The sequence below is a fragment of the Podarcis gaigeae genome, assembly GCF_964106915.1.
Source record: "Podarcis gaigeae genome assembly, chromosome: 5".
NCBI classification, from domain to species: domain Eukaryota; kingdom Metazoa; phylum Chordata; class Lepidosauria; order Squamata; family Lacertidae; genus Podarcis; species Podarcis gaigeae.
The window spans coordinates 96,162,660-96,181,074 of NC_139681.1; the positions used below are offsets into that span (position 1 = coordinate 96,162,660).

General features: G+C 50.1%; 1 protein-coding gene across 1 annotated transcript in view; it reads right to left on the reverse strand.

Annotated features, from left to right (window-relative positions):
• The window catches only part of CHRND (cholinergic receptor nicotinic delta subunit), a 33,743-nt gene extending 16,749 nt beyond the window's left edge, over positions 1–16,994 (reverse strand). The window contains exons 1-6 of the mRNA XM_083739630.1: positions 16,879–16,994; positions 14,213–14,358; positions 12,768–12,812; positions 12,208–12,317; positions 10,528–10,683; positions 9,589–9,704 (exon numbers count right to left, since the gene is read on the reverse strand). Coding sequence (XP_083595756.1) covers positions 9,589–9,704; positions 10,528–10,683; positions 12,208–12,317; positions 12,768–12,812; positions 14,213–14,358; positions 16,879–16,924 — 619 coding nt within the window. The 5' untranslated portion in view covers positions 16,925–16,994. The remainder of the gene's footprint in view (positions 1–9,588; positions 9,705–10,527; positions 10,684–12,207; positions 12,318–12,767; positions 12,813–14,212; positions 14,359–16,878) is intronic.
• Positions 16,995–18,415: the final 1,421 nt, after the last annotated feature.

The following is an 18,415-nucleotide window of genomic DNA, read 5'->3' on the forward strand; positions in this document are numbered from 1 at the left end:
GAGAATAGAGCGAACAACGGGAAGATGTAGCCCACCACAAGACTAATGGTGAGAACACAGATGGCCAATGTGGTTTTACTAGGAATTGTAAATAGGTCAAGAGGTTTATAAGCTCGCAGTGCCACCTAGTGGATAATGCAGCTTGGAACCGAAGGGCCACCATCAATTCTTTAATTGGTTGAGCTTCAATGAATATGCATAAAGGGGAATGTTTAAGGGGGGTGGGTGAAGGGGCTGAACTTTGCTTTGCCTAAGGGGATAAAAACTGTCTGCCCCTGGTGTTCGGGGGCATTCTCTCATTTTTGCTGAATGTACCCACTTTGCTTTGCTTGTCTGACAAATAAACCAAAGTCAATAAAACTTTTGTTTTAAAATATTGCTGCCTGGATTTTTTTCCATTCTGGTCTGCATTCTGAAGTCTCCAACATTTCTGGTGCCACAGGTGACTCGGATCGAGGACCTTAAGTCCTCAAAGGACCAGAAGGCAGCTCCCTTGTCCTTCTCTGGACAGGGGGCAGCCGAGGGCCAAGGCCCCCGCTGCTCCAGAGCGCTCGCCGAAACGTTTCTTCGGAGGAGGGCGAGGCCAATTTGACCCTCTGCTGTACCCTCAAGAGGAGACAACGGATTGAAGGACCGAGGTTGACAGGACAGGACAGAGTCCAGCCGGCTGGTGAGTACATGGGAAAAAGGGCCCTGGGGACAGAGGAAGGCAAGACCCCCTTGTAATTAAAAGGGGAAGGGACATCTTGATCACATGTCCAAGCGTGCTTGGTGGCATTAAGGGAAGGATTGGCCCCTGATAGCCACCCACGCTTAAGGATTTTAAAGGAAGGCAGAAGGAAAAAGGGGGGGCACCGGGAGGCTAGTGTGTGGTACAGCGTCCAGTGGAAGAGGCACTTGGTGCGTGTGTGTGTGCAACCCCAGGGTATTCCCCTGGGGTAGAACCAATAAGTACTCCGTTTCCCAGCAGCGCGAGCTCGACTGGGCGAGGAAAATTGGGAACTGCATGTGTGTGTGTTTGGTGTTTGGGGACGCTGCACAAGGGCCATATTAAATATGGGAGGGAGTGGCTCAAAAGGTCCGGTAACTCCCCTGCAATGCATGCTGACATAGGCGCCGACTCCATGGGGCCTGAGGGGGCCCGAGCCCCCTCAAAAATTCGTTTGGGGGGGCTCCGCCCCCCCCAATAATTTAAGAAAATTATTACCGTATTTTTCCTTCTATAACACACAGACTTTTTCTCCTAAAAAGGAAGGAGAAATGTCTGTGCGTGTTATTGAGCGAATGTGTGGTCCTTGGAGCCAAGTGGTGCGAGGGGAGGCAAAAAAAAGCAAGCAAAAATCAAATTGCGCTCTCCTAGAAGGGAAACTTGAAAAGAGGAAGCGGCTGCTTTCCGGCATTCTGCCTCAGGGTCTTACTGCCCACCCTGCTCTGTTTCCTTGCTGTGTTTGCTCAAACGGAACAAAGAGCAGAGAAAGCCCCTCCCCTCCAGGCAGAGGGAAAGCAGCATGTGTCTCTGTGCTCCGTGCAGGAGGGAGAGCGAGAGAGCGAGAGAGAGCGCGCGAGCTGGCTGACTTGGGTGGGTAGGTGAGGGAAAACTTTTGCCTTCCTTTCCTCCCTCCTCCCGTTATACCCCTCTCCTGCATTCTTAGCCAGCTGCTTCTCTGCACACCCCTCTCCTGCTCCTTGTCCCTTCTGTGTTTTTCCTTCCCTCCCCACTTAAAATGTGGTTAAAAAGCATGGATCCACATGGATCCTCAGGATCTTTGCATTGGGTCAGCCCAAATTCACCATCAGAGCACATAGCATGTCCATGGTTACAGCCTGCCCCCCCAAAATCACGCACCCACTGTTGCCTGGGGCTGCCATGGTGCAAAAACGTGGTTACAAAACATGGATCCACATGGATCCTCAGGATCTTTGCATTGGGTCAGCCCAAATTCACCATCAGAGCACATAGCATGTCCATGGCTACAGCCTGCCCCCCAAAAATCACGCACCCACTGTTGCCTGGGGCTGCAATGGTGCAAAAATGTGGTTAAAAAGCATGGATCCACATGGATCCTAAGGATCTTTGCATTGGGTCAGCCTAAATTCACCATCAGATCACATAGCATGTCCATGGCTACAGCCTGCCCCCCCAAAATCACGCACCCACTGTTGCCTGGGGCTGCAGTGGTGCAAAAACGTGGTTACAAAACATGGATCCACATGGATCCTAAGGATCTTTGCATTGGGTCAGCCTAAATTCACCATCAGATCACATAGCATGTCCATGGCTACAGCCTGCCCCCCCAAAATCACGCACCCACTGTTCCCTGGGGCTGCAATGGTGCAAAAACGTGGTTACAAAACATGGATCCACATGGATCCTCAGGATTTTTGCATTGGGTCACCCCAAATTCACCATCAGATCACATGTCTGTGGCCACAGCATGAAGCACAAAAATGATACATCCACTGTTTCATTCAGAATGTTTTTTTCCCTTGTTTTCCTCCTCTAAAAACGATGTGCGTGTTATGGTCAGGTGCGTGTTATAGAGCGAAAAATACGGTAGTTATATTATGCTTTGTAAAATCACAAAATTATGTTGGTATTTTTTATTTTCCTTGTTTGATGATAGTTACCTTTTAAAATACATTCAGTAATGAGTTAAAACAAATAATTATTACGGTAGTAAAAGAGGCGGCGCGAGTAGTTTTGCTCGGTGCGTGCGACTGGCCCAGCCCCTCTTTCCTTTTCCTCTCTTCTGCTCTCCCGCCGGGCGCCTGAGGGAGAGTTACTTAGCGGTTCTGAGGAGCCGCTGTTGTTTCGGCAGGGGGAAAACCGCCTGCGAACCGCCGAGCTCCCTCTCTCTTTCCAGCCTCTCTCTCTCTCTCTCGCGCGCGCTATGGCCAAGGAGGAGGAGAAGCCCTTCAGCCAGTCTATGGCCGAGTGGCGGAGGTTCATCTACAACCCCAACAGCGGCGAGTTCCTGGGGCGAACGGCCAAGAGCTGGGGTGAGGAGGGCGAGCGAGCGAGCGCGTGTGCGCGGGGAAGGGAGGGGAGGGGGCGGCCAGCACGAGGGGCGGTGGGAGGCGAGGCGCGGTGGGCACTTGCCTTGCCCACCACGCATCTCTCTCCTTCTCGGTCTCTCTCCCTCCCTCAGCTGGCGAGGGGGCCACGAGGCGGGCGGCAGCAGCAGCAACGGGCCGGGAGCGGATCTTATAAAACTTCCCGGGGCAGGACCCCGGTATGGCCCCCCCCCAATATTTTTTATAAGTCGGCGCCCCTGCATGCTGAACAATTTCAAGAAAGGATTCAGCGGAGACTATGGCGTTGTGATGACGCCAGAACGCTTACGCACTCTGTGTGAACTGGACTGGACACAGCACTGAACTGGGAAGAAACATAGGGGCCCTAGCTGGGACAGGGCAACAAGGGGTATCTTTTGAGGCTGAGTACCTACTTAGAGAAGAGTTTCAGACTCAGATTCAGATTTGGGAGCGATGGAGGGGATCGCTCCAGAGATCCCTTAGGTTATCCAAGTTAGTATACAGAACTAGAGTGCATATAAAACTTTCAGATCTCTGGACCTCAATGAAGGCAAGAGTTCAGCCAGGCAGAACTGAAGGGTTCTCTGCTGAGCTGTGGCTTTGGTAGTAAGGCAAGCCTCCTAGTTTCTCCAAAGCCCATCACTGAACTGGGAAGCACATGAGCCTCGCAGACCTCCAACAGTTTTGATCCCTATAGTAACTACAGCTTGACCAGGGAGGCCAACCTAAATCCCAGAACTTAGCTAGGGAAGAGCTGGGTACCTCAGTGACCAGCGGCAGTTTGGAACACATCAGGGAAACCACCAGCAGCCCCCTAGCTTCTCTGATGACCAGTAGAGGTGGTCTATGGCTAGGAACTACGAAATGCTTTCAGACCTATAGCAGTTACAGACAGGGAGGGCAATTTAATTGGTGTCCTTAACCAGGCACCAGCTGGATGGCTCAGTGCTCAGGTGTGTCTCAGAGAACACTGCAGCAGACCCCTAGTTTGAGGCTCAGGCAGAGGAGCCTCAAGAGAAGACCTGCATCTTTGTGGCCACCACAGTTGACAAGTTAGTTGCCACAGAAAAGGATGAAGGAAGAGGTGAAGAAACAAGCCGGACACCTGAAGCTGACACAGGGTGTGAGCAGCCAGTGGCAGGTGTCTGTTGGGAGAAATACTAGAAGTTTTTAAGAAAAAAAACTGCATAAAACTAGAAGAGGAAGAAGAGCTTTCTCCATTTAACTTGGATGAGTTTGTGAACATGGATGAAGCTCTAGAGGTTCACGTGATAATAGAGAAACCCACCCCCCTGGCTGAAGAAATATAAGACTGATCAATGCAAAATTAAGGAGCACAGGCAGGAAAACGCCTCAAGAAGCCCATTTACCAGGGATCCGAGGCAAAAGTCCTGGCCCCACCCCCATATGATCCAAGTGCCGTGATGGCCCCCCTTGGGAGGACAGGGACAGCCCCATATCCCCAAAGCTCCACCGCCAATATGCGGCCCCGGGAGCCGAAGCAGGAAAGGGGGGGCTGCCAGCCAGCCCAGAAGTACACAAGGCAGAGCCCAGTGACCAAGTCCTGGAGGAAATATACCCCAAAGTTAAAGAATTGAGGGAAAGGATGAACAAATACAGAAGTTCGACCACTATGTATCGAGAAGCTGCAGAAGCTTATCGCAATGTTTGAGCCAAAGCATTGGGGGAGCACCTAAAGCGGTCCAGGTCCACCGCAGAGGCAGGAGCAACAGTCCTGCCCCCCCCTTCGTGTAGTTCGGGACAACCCGCCCAAAAGGTGTTTGAACAAAGGGGAGATGTTGAGAAGAGGGAGAAGAAGCAGTGGAGGAAAGAAAAGGCAGCAGTGTTAGGCACGGCAATGGCTCACAGCCCAGCGATCCGAGGGGTCCGCCGTAGCCATTCAGAGACCCGCGGCCAAGGGGGAGGAAGATGCCTGCTCAGCAACAGCAAGGCCATGAGAGTTATCCCTGTGAAAGGCTGCATGGAGCCAATTGGGAAGCCTGGTCAAAACGCATGTACTATTGGCTGGCAGAAAAGCAGCTATGGGAAAGTACACAGGCTGAAACAGGCTTTGCCCAGCCCATTGAGAAGTCTGCAGGCGCAGTGGAGGCTTGTGAGGCAGCTCTGAAACCTCCACCAGTGGGCACCAGCGCCCTCAACCCAGCTACCCTGTTGCCGGTAGGAGAAGGTGAGGAGCAGATGCACGATTGCATTGAGGTTATGGACACAAGACTGGACCAGGAGAAGTGGCCAGAGGAAATCGATTGGCAGACAGAGTGGCCAAGGAAGCAGCCCGGGAACCGGCCCCCGCCTCAGTTATTGGAGCAGTGGTCCCAGAAGGGATCTTAAGCACTGCTAACAAACCAGATACTATGAGTCCACCCACATGGGGCCAGATGCCACAACCAAGCAGCTGGAGAAGTATGTCTATATAGCCAACCTTTATCAACTGGCAGCCCAGATTTCCAGGAAATGCCTGCTATGCCAAAAGAATAATCCCAGAACTCACTCCAGATGATGTGGAACCACGTTACACCCTCGATGAACATCAGTGGGCATGTCAAGAAGGAGCAGACAGCCGTGTTTTTGGTGCCCCAGCATCTGGCCAGTGTCATTGTGAAGAATTACCACGAATCCACCCATTTGGGAGGCCCAACTGCTAAAGCACACCTTGGGAGAATACTCTACATCCCCAACCTATCTTGACTAACTGCTGCTATAATTAACTGCTGCTACATCCCAAAACTGTGTCCTGTGCGCCAACCAAGAGACTGAGACTATCACCCTTTGAACTTTTGTATGGCAGGCCACCCCCTTTCGTCCGAGACAAGTGCAATCCCTGTGTTTGTCGTGTGTGTTTGCTTCCTTTCCAGGTATTCCCTCGAGCGTACATCGTGCAGTCCCGCAGCAGTCCCGCTACGGTTCACCAGTTCCAACTGGGTAACAGCGTCTGGCGACCCCCTCATCCCCAACTGCAGTGGAAGTAGCCGAGGTGATCCCCTGGGTACATCAAGAAGTCGGAGGGTGTCTGGACTTGCAAAAGAAATCCTGCTGACCCTCTGAAGCTGATCATCACCTTGTGTCTGACGCTACCAGGGAAAAGCGTTAAGCCACGGGCAACGAGATCCTGCGACTAATCATCACAAGGACAGTCACAAAGACTTTCTCCTTTCTCTCTTATTTTCTTTATTGACTTGCTCTATGTCTTATTGCCCTGACCCTACCGAGCCATACCAACCCTATTGGCCTGCTGACCTCTGCTATGACTTGTTTGTCTTGCCGGTGGTAAGAGACGGCATACTCGTTGGCTCTTGGGAACGAGGGTTCAATAGGCCGGCCACAGTACAGCATCCCACTCTCCCACTGTGGCTCTTTATTCACTGCATTGCCCAGCACACTTGGATGTGGCTCCTCCGGGGAGCTGCAGGATCGGTCGAAATCTATCGAGTTCTAGACCGCTCTTGTGGTTGTGGGGGGAATAGCCCGCTGGTTGCAAGGTAAAGCGATATATCAACCCCATTTGATAAACCAGGCCCAAATCTTACTCCAGGTGTTGCATGGGAGGGAGCCTGAACCAGGTGTGCATTGAAATTGCTGAACAAGTGCCAGTAAATTTTGCAGCCCCACCTGTGGTTGTCGTGGTGGCTCGAGCCTCCCAAATCCCAGAATACTACCTGAACTACTGGGCCTGGTAACTCCATACCTAATACCCTTGAATGTGGCAGGAAATTCTTGTGGCTGCACAAGAGTTGCCACCCAGTAGACAGACAGGGCACCTAGTTCCGGAAGAATTGGATGGGAGGGGCACCAACTGGCAGCGTCCCCAACGTAGAAACTTGCTCTCCAGCAAATTTAGAGGCACCACTAGGACTTTTGGTATTGGGACCAGAACCCCTTGATATAGTCACCCGTGTGTCAGGCCGTTGCAGGGGTGGATATATTCTTGTGGGTGCAACATCATTTACGTGGAAGAAGGGGCCCCTTTTGGATATAGTACTCTCCCAGGAACCCACAGGGGTCCCCACCCACCGGGAATAGTTGGGAAGTTGATCCAAGTGGTAGGAGCTTCAGAAATAAGGTGGAGAGTCACCCCTGAGGCCCAGCGAATAATTGAATACGAATATCAGTGGGCCCTTCAGCGGTAAAAGAACATTAGGAATGGCCCCGAGTATTGGTGGGAGGAACTATGGAAATATTGGGGTTGGTGGGTAGGAGTGGTATGTACTGCCCTACTTCTTTGGATGCTCCTGTATTCTTGCTGGCATGAACAATATCGTATCTGGTTAGAGAACCTACCTGTGTATTGGCCAAAGCGGGAAAGAGTCCCCTGGCCTCCCATGCCAACTTTTTTTCCCCCCGTCTAATGACTGAATGGGGCGTCCATAACCCCTACAAGAGGTAGTTACAAATGGCTGAAATTGTAGCCCATTCTGCCAATAAGTCAGAATGTCTGGTATGCACCTTGGCCCCAACAGATGCCATGAGTGGACTACCACTTCTCCCATATCCTGGCTCTCTATGACCTACAGGTCCATCGATCGAAAATGCGGAACCGTAACTGGTCAGCATTTTCTTGATGGAAAGGGGGGAATGAAGGAGTGAGGACCAAGGGTCCACCTGGGTCCACTTTGGAGAGCCAGACTGAAGCCATTTTATAAGAAGCAAGCTAAAAGCTAAAAACTATTTCTCTCCTCTGCCTGCACACAGCATTTTTGTAAATGCAGCAAATGTGGTCAGAGCACTTCACACCTGCTCTAGCCGTTGACCCAATTCCAGTAAACACACCGAGAATAGAGCGAACAACAGGAAGATGTAGCCCACCACAAGACTAATGGTGAGAACACAGATGGCCAATGTGGTTTTACTAGGAATTGTAAATAGGTCAAGAGGTTTATAAGCTCGCAGCGCCACCTAGTGGATAATGCAGCTTGGAACCGAAGGGCCACCATCAATTCTTTAATTGGTTGAGCTTCAATGAATATGCATAAAGGGGAATGTTTAAGGGGGGTGGGTGAAGGGGCTGAACTTTGCTTTGCCTAAGGGGATAAAAACTGTCTGCCCCTGGTGTTCGGGGGCATTCTCTCATTTTTGCTGAATGTACCCACTTTGCTTTCCTTGTCTGACAAATAAACCAAAGTCAATAAAACTTTTGTTTTAAAATATTGCTGCCTGGATTTTTTTCCATTCTGGTCTGCATTCTGAAGTCTCCAACACTAATAGGTACCTAAAGCCATAACGGGATCAAAATAAATAAATTATGTATTATATAAAATCAATCAGTAGGCATTAGACTCATACCCTTAGTCTGTGCTGCCTGATCATCAGTCTACAAGCACTCTTTAATATTACACAACAGGTACAACAGCTTGAGCTACATTCAGTTGTGCTGCCCTGAAGTCTGCAGCTGCAAGCTACATGTTGCCATGCCACCAGTCCATGCAGAATGTAGGCACCCTATATATAGAAATGAGCAAACCAGTGATATTTTAGGGAACAGGCTAGCGGGCAGAGCCCATTACTTACGTCATGGGAGCCTACACAACACAAAACACTGTTGCTGTATATAGGTGTGATGGCCTGGGATTCCGATTCAGAGGCTGAACCAGAGGAATCCCAGCCTGCAGAGGAGTCCCCGCCTCCAGGGCTGGCTGAACTGGGGCAGGGCCTTGATTCTGAAGCGCCTGCACCTGTGTCGGATCCTCAGGAGCAGGCACCAGGTGATTCCACTCTGGCTCCAGAGGTGGTTGAGGACTCAGTGCCTGCAGGTGAGTCGCCCCCTGGGCCCAGTAACCCTTTAGCCTCTCCTGAACTGCAGAGACTCAGGGCAGAGAGGCGAAGGGACCTGGTTTCTCCCAGGAGGAGTGCTTAAGGCCAGGAGAGGTGGGTCTCCTGGGGGCCGGGACCGCCCCTGGCCTCAGAGAAGATAAAGGCCAGTCAGCCCAGTCCCAGTTTGCGGGAGCAACGTCGATGAAGAGCTGTTTTGGCCAGCATCCAGTCCTGTTCCTCCAGTGTTCCTGTCCCCGCCCGGCTTCCTGCTTCAGACCTCGCCCCGCTCCTTCAGAACTGTTTCCAGGCTATTGACCCAGGACCGGACTTTGACTACGCCAACAGTAACCTTCCCCCCGGGACCAGCACAATAGGTTTTATTTTATTTATTTTTTATCTTGTGGAAATGTACACCCACCTTTTTTGGGGGGGGGAAATGTACATCCACCTTTCCCCCCTTTAAATTTGTTGGGGACCCCCAAGAGTGCAGGGCCCTAACCTATAGCTTGTTTAGCTTATACGTAAATCCAGCACTGCTGTTGTACAAAAGTGAAAATTGCACTCATTGCTCCACCCAGTTTGCCTCTAGCCCCGCCCACCACCCACACATGGCCCTTGGCATGTTGCCCAGATTGGAATGCAACCCTTGGGGTGGAGAATCTTCCCCCAGCCGTTGAGGACGATGGTTTTCTGCCCTACAACTTTGAAAGGGCATGGGTTGGGAGACCTTCTCCCACCGCTGCTGACCCCCCTATAGGAGGACGTTCCCCCCTCCCCCCCACTTACCGGTGAATCCTTCCGGGTCGATGATGATCCACTGCACCACGTACGATTTATTGGTATCTTCATCTGTCTTCGACATGAGTTCCAGGTTGATCTCGTTGGCGCTGTACATCAGAGAGCTGGGAAAGGCAGGCGGAAAACCAGTCAGCAGAGAATCCTGTGGCAGAAGGTTCCACGGATGCCTTTGAACCGTCTCTGCGCCACCAAGCAAACTTCATAAAGCTGACAGACGGTCTGTTTGAAGCCTTTAAAAACACCCCCACACACACACACACATGGGATCCTCAGGCCCAGCGACCCCCTCAGACCTCAATAGCTGGGACTCCTGCAATACAAGGGTTTGAATTAGAGCAGGGATGTTCAACCAGTAGATCGCAATCTGCCGGTAGATTCCCAGCTGATCCTGGTAGATCATGGGATCTCTTAAAAAATAAAAAAGCTCAACAACTCTGGGCAATCTATCCACCCCCCCACATGCTCCTCCTCCCTCCAATGACAATGGGTAGATCACTGCCAGATTATTTTTATAGTGGGAGTAGATCACAGTCTCTGGGGAGTTGGACGTACCTGTATTAAAGGGAACCAATTCTGTGATCAATGTGTACCAAAAAGGAGAGAGCGTGCACTCGACAGGGTGAAGCGAGCATAGCAATGCTTATATTACCACCTGGAAATGCATTATACGAGGGGAAATGGTTTGCCAAAAAAATGTGTGAATCAGAATAATCATAAAACTGTAGAGTTGGAAGGTGTACCCCGGGGGTCATCTAGTCCAACCCCCTGCCGTGCAGGAATCTTGCTCCCAGCGCTGGGCTCGAACCCACGACCCTGAGGGGAAGAGTCTCGCACTCTACTGAACGAGCCATGTGGCAGTTTCTAGGGACTCAACCACCCAACCACACGCGCTGAAGAAGCCCGGCAAGGGGGCTGAAGATTCCTCACGTGAACTTCAAGGTGCAGTTCTGCCAGTCGAAGGGGAAGTAGTTGACGTTGATGGGGCAGGCGCTGCGGAAGATGGCAGGCGGCAGCCAGTAGACGCTGCCGTCCGAGGAGAGGAGGATGTTGGCGTCGTACGTGGCCTCAAAGGTCCCGTCGTTGCTGCAAAGGGAGAGGGAGCCGTGGGCTGAGAAGGGCATCGTCCTTCCCGGGGGACTGTGTCCTGTCTGCTGCGACAAGGCAGGCCCCCAGGAAGCAGGGAGGATGCAGAGACACTGGGCGGGATCCTGCGCCAAGCTAAGGCGATCCACCCATCCACGCAGGCGTTTCTGCTCACCACGTGGAACCGTGGCCTCTGTCCTCCCCCTGAAACCAGACCTGGCCCACCCAGGAGGCGAAGTGAAGCTGCCATCTCATTCGGTGGAAGTCCCTGAGGTGTTTCCCCCCATGGGTAACCCCCCCACACACACACACCAGTGGAGAAGTTGCTTTGGTGCCAATTTCCAGGACGATTATTATTAGCGTATTTTTCACTCCATAGGACGCACTTTTTCCCTCTTAAAAACTAAGGTGGAAAGTCTGTGCGTCCTATGGGGCGAATGCAGGGGGGAGGCAGGCAGGAAAAGCCCCCAAGAGCCGCACAGAAGCTTCGTGCGGCTCTTGCGGGCTTTCCCTAGGAGGGAGAAGGGACTGGTGGCCAGTCAGTCCCTTTTCCCTCCTCTCGGCTGGAGAGGCTGCGCAGCTAGTGGGATGGATCGCACTCGCTGCCTTGGCTTCTTTTCTCTTTGGGGCTGGGGGGGGGGGAACCCAGGCTTCCACCGCAGCCCCGAGACTTCTCTATGGGGCGGGGGGGGGAATAATATTTTTTTTCTTGATTTCCCCCTCTAAAAACTAGGTGCGTCTTGTAGTCCGGTGCGTCCTATAGAGCGAAAAATACAGTACTTCTTAAATCTGTATACCGCCCCCTTCATCCGTAGATCTCAGGGAGGTCCGCAGCATAAAAATACTAATATAAAAATGCATAATGCATAATCAAAACAAAGACAAACGAATATCCCACACCCTCCGACCACCCACTCTCACAAACACATTTAAAAGGGTACCAGATGTTAATCACTATGTAAGCTTTAGTAGACATCTGAAGGCAGCCCTGTATAGGGCAGCTTTTTAATGTGTCATGTTTTATTATGTTTTTATATATGTTGGAAGCAGACCAGAGTGGCTGGAGCAACCCAGTCAGATGGGCAGGGTACAAATAATGAAATTATAGTTGTTATTATTATTAATCAAAGGCCTGGTTGAAGGGAAACGTTTTCGCTTGCCACCTAAAGGCATATAACAATGGCAGTAACTGAACCTCCCTAGGGGGAGCATTCCACAAATCTTGCAAGATCTCGTGGGGCGTTCAAGATATCGTGAGATTTCAGTGTGATCTCGCTGGAAAACGGCGTTGCTTCTGACCGTGGAGATTGCGCAGCAACGGTAGGGCCGGGCAGCACTTTCCATTTTGCCTCTGGTGGCAACACAGGACATGCCACCCTTGCCCTGCAGCCCATGTAGGAAAGAACCAGCCTGGAGGGAGACATCGCCCGCTAAGGTTCTGCAGAGCCAGCTGCCTCAGAAAGCAGAGGAGCATAGTGGCCCCACTGATTTGGCAACCCTAAGGGCGACTTAGCTGGTGCTCACTTGTTCTCCAGGACAATCTGAGGCAGCCACAGCTTGTCCGGCCGCAGGCGGAGCACATCGACGCCGCCAAATTCTGTCTCGTTCCATTTCAGCCGGTAGTCCATCCATGCCTGCAGGGATTTACTTTATTTTAATTACCTGCAAAAAAAATTCTATAATGCCAACGTTAAGAGAGATAGAGAAAATTCACGGCAGCAAACAGCGTGAGATCAGCAATGAAGTTACACCCATAAAACAGAAGCCTAATGCGCCATGAATCAGGAGTTCAAATTAGAGCATTAGCTCAGCTGGAAGTAATGAAGATATACAGTAGTACCTTGGTTCTCAAACGTCTTGGTCAGGGGTCCGCAACCTAAGGCCCATGGGCCACAAGCGGCCAGTGTGCATCATTTTGCATTACTTTGTATGGGAAAGCGCACCTTGGTTTTGGAACGCATTGGTTTTGGAATGGACTTCCGGAACGGATTAAGTTTGAGAACCAACACACACACACACACAAACTTCAATGACCAGGCTTTGATTTGGGTTGGAGGAGCTGGCAGGGGCATTCTGCTACTCACATGCTCAATCCAGACATTGCTGGTGAGAGTTTCGTCGGCCTCTTTCTGCAACAACACACAATAAGGGAGGATCAAACCCAGCGGCATGGGAGAGAGTTGCGTGCCCCCCCCAAAAAGCTCAACAACTCTGAGCTGCCCCCCTAAAAAAGGCTCAACAACTTTGGCCTGCCCCCCAAAAAATTGGGGGCGCTGGGCAGTTTTTGCATCCCAGTGCCACATGCGCTAAAGACGGCCCTGGGTACCATCGCTTTTGTCACTGAGGATGCTGAGGCTTTGAAATTAGGCTGCTCCAATTAGGAAGAGAAGGAGAAGGGAGCAGGAACACAGGAAATTGCATCACACCAAAGCAAACCGTTGGTCCATCTATCCCAGACGAAAGGCAACGGTTCTTCAGAATGCACACAATAAATTTATGGGGATTGCAATTGTAAAATTGGGACGGGCTTTGGGGATTATATGATCTAACCAGCAGGGCAGGATCTGCAACACAGGACACAGATACAGTAGCCCTGCGGTGATGGCCATTGCCTGAGATGGTTTTAAACCAGAGCTTGGACAAAATAAGAACCTTGCTGGATCAAGCCAATGGTCTCTCCAGTCCAGCATCCTGTTCTCACATTGGCCAGCCAGATGCCTGTGGGAAACCCACAAGCAGGATCCAAGCACAGATCTCCTGTGTTTTCCAGCGACTGGCATTCAGAAGCATCGCTGTCTCTGACTGTGGAGGTGGACCATTTGTGGCTAGCAGTCCTCAATGGCCCTCTCCTCTTTTATGAATTCATCTAACCCTCTTTTGAAGACAGCTAGTCCTTTTCAAATCCTGGAGGTGAGGTCTATCAAATGCTTCTAGCCACAACAGTGAAATGGAGCATCCATGTTCCGCAGCAGTGTACTTCCTGAAGGAATGACCGCCGGATGTGGAGCACACTTCCACCCGCAGACAAGCCACAGCTGTCTGAACATCATGCCCTCTATCTAACCTTTGCTCTCTTAGTGGTCTGCTGTGCCCTGTCTGTGACCTTTGTCTCCTTCGTTATTCATTGTTCAAGGGGAAAGTGACGCGGTGGAAAACAGGTGCCAAATTAACTTTGTACCACCCCACGACCGTGTGATTGGAAGATGTAAAGGGCACAGTCCAAAAATGTATCTGACTGGTTTTGCATATTGTGCTAATAGAAAGAGCCTCAGCAGAGCTAGCTGGCAGCTTGCTTGTGCACAGCTCACTTGCATTACCAACTCCTGCCTCATGTCCCTCATTTCAACATCCGAATGCAAGATGTGGGGAGGGGTCATGGGTTTCCCAAAAGCATCCGGTTGGCCCTGTGGGGAACAGGAGGCTGGACCAAATGGGCCTTTTGGGGGCTAATCCAGAGGGGCTCTTACGCTCTTCACGTAAGACAACAAGTGGTGAGCAGTTGCTGACGGATCCCGGAAGGTGGGCTCACCAGGGAGACGAGATTGGAGAGGGTCAGTGCCAGGGAGACGGTGACGCTTTCGTCCTTGGATGCTACGGGCCGCAGTTTACTGTTGTAGCCATTCTCCTCAAAGAGATACTTCATGAGCTTCTCCTCCATGTTCACACCCAGGGTTGCTGAAGGGAAGGGGAGAGAAGCAGGGGGAGCTCAGATAGACCCCTCTTTTGCAGTGGTTCATCCCAGGAGCTGGCCAGAGAAGTGCCAGAGCTTTGCTCCAGCTCATCAGCCTTCCTGCAAGCTCATTTTTATTTTTTTATTTATTAAAATGTGTATACCGCCCTTCATCTGTAGAACTCAGGGTGGTTCACACACACACACACACAAATACAACAAAAACACACAAAAATGCATAATAAAAAAACAACAAGGCAATACCTCCCCCCAAATGGATTTAAAAGGGTAGGTAGAGGGACCCCTGACCATTAGGTCCAGTCGTGGCCGATTCTGGGGTTGCGGCGCTTATCTCGCTTTATTGGCCGAGGGAGCCGGCGTACAGCTTCCGGGTCATGTGGCCAGCATGACTAAGCCGCTTCTGGCGAACCAGAGCAGCGCACGGAAACGCCGTTTACCTTCCCGCCGGAGCGGTACCTATTTATCTACTTGCTAAAATAACAGTAGGCTAGAAACAGATTAGAACTCGCACCAGCTTTCGAAACACCTGGGTGTTGTTGTTTAGTTGTTTAGTCGTGTCCGACTCTTCATGACCCCATGTTTTTGGCAGGTGCCAAGACAGGGCCTGGCTGACATCAGTAGGAAGAGTTCCTCACAAGAGCCCTTTGAGGTAGGATAGGCTGAGAGACAGTGTCACCCTGTGAGCTACGATACGATACAATACGATAATCTTTATTGTCATTGTCCCATACAGAACAACGAAATTGAAAAAAATCTACATAAGACATTCAAAAACCAACAAGCCTGCTATCCCAGCTATCCCAACCTGGTTAGCCCACTAAAAACTCTGATACCCCATTTTTAAGTACAATATACACCCATAGAGACTCCTTACACTGCGTTTAAAATCCATATCGCATTTGGATAGAAACTCTTTCTCAGGCAGCTAGTCCTGTACCTTTATAACCCTGTACCTTCTACCAGAAGACAGAAGCTGAAAGAGATCATTTCCGGGGTGCGCACTATCCTGCGCTATCTCTGCAGCTTTCTTATGGCACCTGGAAGCATAGATTTGATCCAAGGTGGGAAGAGTGCACCCAATTATTCTCTCTGCAGTCTTTACCACCCTGGACAGCATTGTTTTTTCCCTGACTGTGCAGCTCCCAAACCACACACAGAGACCGCACAGAGCTTTCTGGCCGAGTCGGGATTCGAACCCTTGTCTCCTGGGTCCTGGTCTGACACACCAACCATTACATCACATCGGCTCTCAGTTTAACCCTTCAGCTGAACCTGGATGCAATATCCCTCTGGTTCTGCCCCTCTTTTGAGTCAAGGCAGCTGCAGTACAACAACCCCCCTTTTCTTTCAATGCTCTCTGTACCGGAACACCCACGCTGGAGCAAGAAATATGAGAAGAAAAGAGTTCCCCTGAGCAAACGCAGAGTGCCCAAAGCCCTTCCCCGTCTCCACCATCTGGTAAGAAGTTTCCAGGTTCAAGATTATGCATTTCTCTAAGAAGGAATGAAAGATAAGTATCCGCAAGAATTTTGGGGAATAAAATGTGAAAATTCCCACATAGAAAATGAGAAGCATTGTGCCTATGTGTTTTGCCTCATCTATCAGCTTCGATAAATGCTGGAAGCTTATTCTGGTTTAACATGAAGGGGGATATATAATGAAATGAAAAGGATGTTTAAAATAACCTTTTTGGGGGGAACCCTAGAAGATTTTCTTTTGGGAATTATGGGAGAGAACTACCTAAAATGTATAGAAACTTATTCATGCATGCTACCACAGCGGCAAGAATGTTACTTGCCCCAAAATGGGGAGTTCGAAAGCACCCCCGGGTGCAAGTAGATAAATAGGGACCGCTTACTGGCGGGAAGGTAAACGGCGTTTCCGTGTGCGGCTCTGGCTCGCCAGATGCAGCTTTGTCACACTGGCCACTGACCCGGAAGTGTCTCCGGACAGCGCTGGCCCCCGGCCTCTTGAGTGAGATGGGCGCACCAACCCCAGAGTCTGTCAAGACTGGCCCGTACGGGCAGGGGTACCTTTACCTTTACCTTTTACATGATATAGATATAGATGATGATATAGATATAGATATAGATATAGATATAGATATAGATATAGATATAGATATAGATATAGATATAGATATAGATATAGATAGATAGATAGATAGATGATAGATAGATAGATATAGATAGATAGATAGATGATAGAGATGATTGATATAGAGAGATAGATGATAGATGATAGATAGATAGATGATAGATAGATAGATAGATAGATAGATAGATAGATAGATAGATAGCATGAAGGGGCAGAAAAGTCCCTCCTTCTCCCTCCTGTTGATGCCAATAGCCTGACCCCCAGGACTCCTCACTAGAAGTGAAGTGTTCCGCATATCCACCTCCAAGTCTCCCAGCTTTGGAAGCCACATTTTGCTGGGAGCACCTCCTGTGACTCCTCCCACTAGGCCCAGGTCTGCAGGCTCTGGCAGGCAGCTGCATCCTTACCTGGGAGGATGAAAACCCAGAGCAGAGCGAGTGTCCGCCTGTCCATGTTGGCACCCGGGTCGGCTGTGCCGTCTCTGTGCCCAGCTCCCCCTCCGAATGCCTTAGCCGTGTTTTTTCCAAAGGGGACGGAAGTCCGAGCTGGGACCGTGACTTGGGAATGCGGACGGATGGCGGCAGCTGCAAGGCAGGCAGGGAGAGAGTTAGAAAATAGCTGCCGGACTGAGGAACAAGAGTGAGCAAATCTATACCTTCCTTCTCTGCTCTGAGCCAAGAGGGACGTTTTGCTCCGGGCAAACAAGGGACAAAGAGTTGGCAGGGCTTGAGCTGCCCCACATGGGGGGCTCCAGTGGAGGGGCAAAGCACCCCGATCCCAGCCTGACCCCTCAGTATGCAAGGTGTAGTTTTTGTGCTGTGGGTATCAGGTGGAATGGAGGTGCAGGATCAGTTTTGGGGGCAGAAATGGAGCAGTTTCCATAGGAACGGTTGTGGAATATGGATATAAAATGTACCGCATGTTATGGTTTAAGAGAAAATCATATGAAAATGATAGATCGTTGGTATCTAAGCTGGCAAAAATGTATAAATCTAAATCAAACAAGTGTTGGAAATGTAAAGAGAAAGAAGATTCTTTTTATCATATGTGATGGTCTTGTGTTCGGATTCAATTTGCAGGTTTCTCACAGGCATCTGGTTGGCCACTGTGAGAACAGGACGCTGGACTAGGTGGACCCTGTTTGGTCTAATCCAGCAGGCCCTTCTTATGTTCTTAAACGGGTGCCTCCAAATGATGCTGAGGCCGATTATTAAACTTCATTCCTTATTTGCATGGAAGTTCAAAACTTAAACAAAAAGTTCACAGTGGCTCTGCACCCAATGGGGACGGCGGGTATTTTTTCTTCCTTATTTTAATGAGAAACTGCCTGTTTTGCACTCCTCAAACCAATGTCACCAGAAACACTGCTATTGTTTGAAATTTGCACTTGCTCTGAAATTTGCTATGCAGTCCTTCAACCGAACAATTTTAGGGGAAAGTGTGCATTAAAATGCACATAGCATTACATAAAGGCAAATCGCTTTAGTCACAACTGCATACAAAAATATGTTTATGGGGATAATTCTACACTAAAATGAGGCATTTCCCGTCATGTTTTGGTTTCTTTTAAATTTTTTAAAATTGCCAATTTCAGCAAAAATCTGGAGAATTGAAATGAAGAAAAAGGAGAAACTGAGAGCAACCCAAATGGAGAACTGTATCGCAATTCAGAGAAGTGGGAATGTCAAAGAATGGCTGCATTTCGGTCCAGGTATTTTGGAGAATGAGCTGAAGTCGCCTTTAAAGGTGAACTAGATCCATTTCTTCCCATCCCTATTTTTACACACCCTGAAATCTCTCAGGGAGGCCAAGATCCTGAAGCTTGGATGTGTCTCTCTGTGCGACAATTCCACTTAAATCCAGTAGCTCTCCTGCAAAGCAGCCCCAGGTCCTGACAGTCCGCTAACTAGGCTGCTCTGCCAATGTGAGATTAAGCATGCGAGA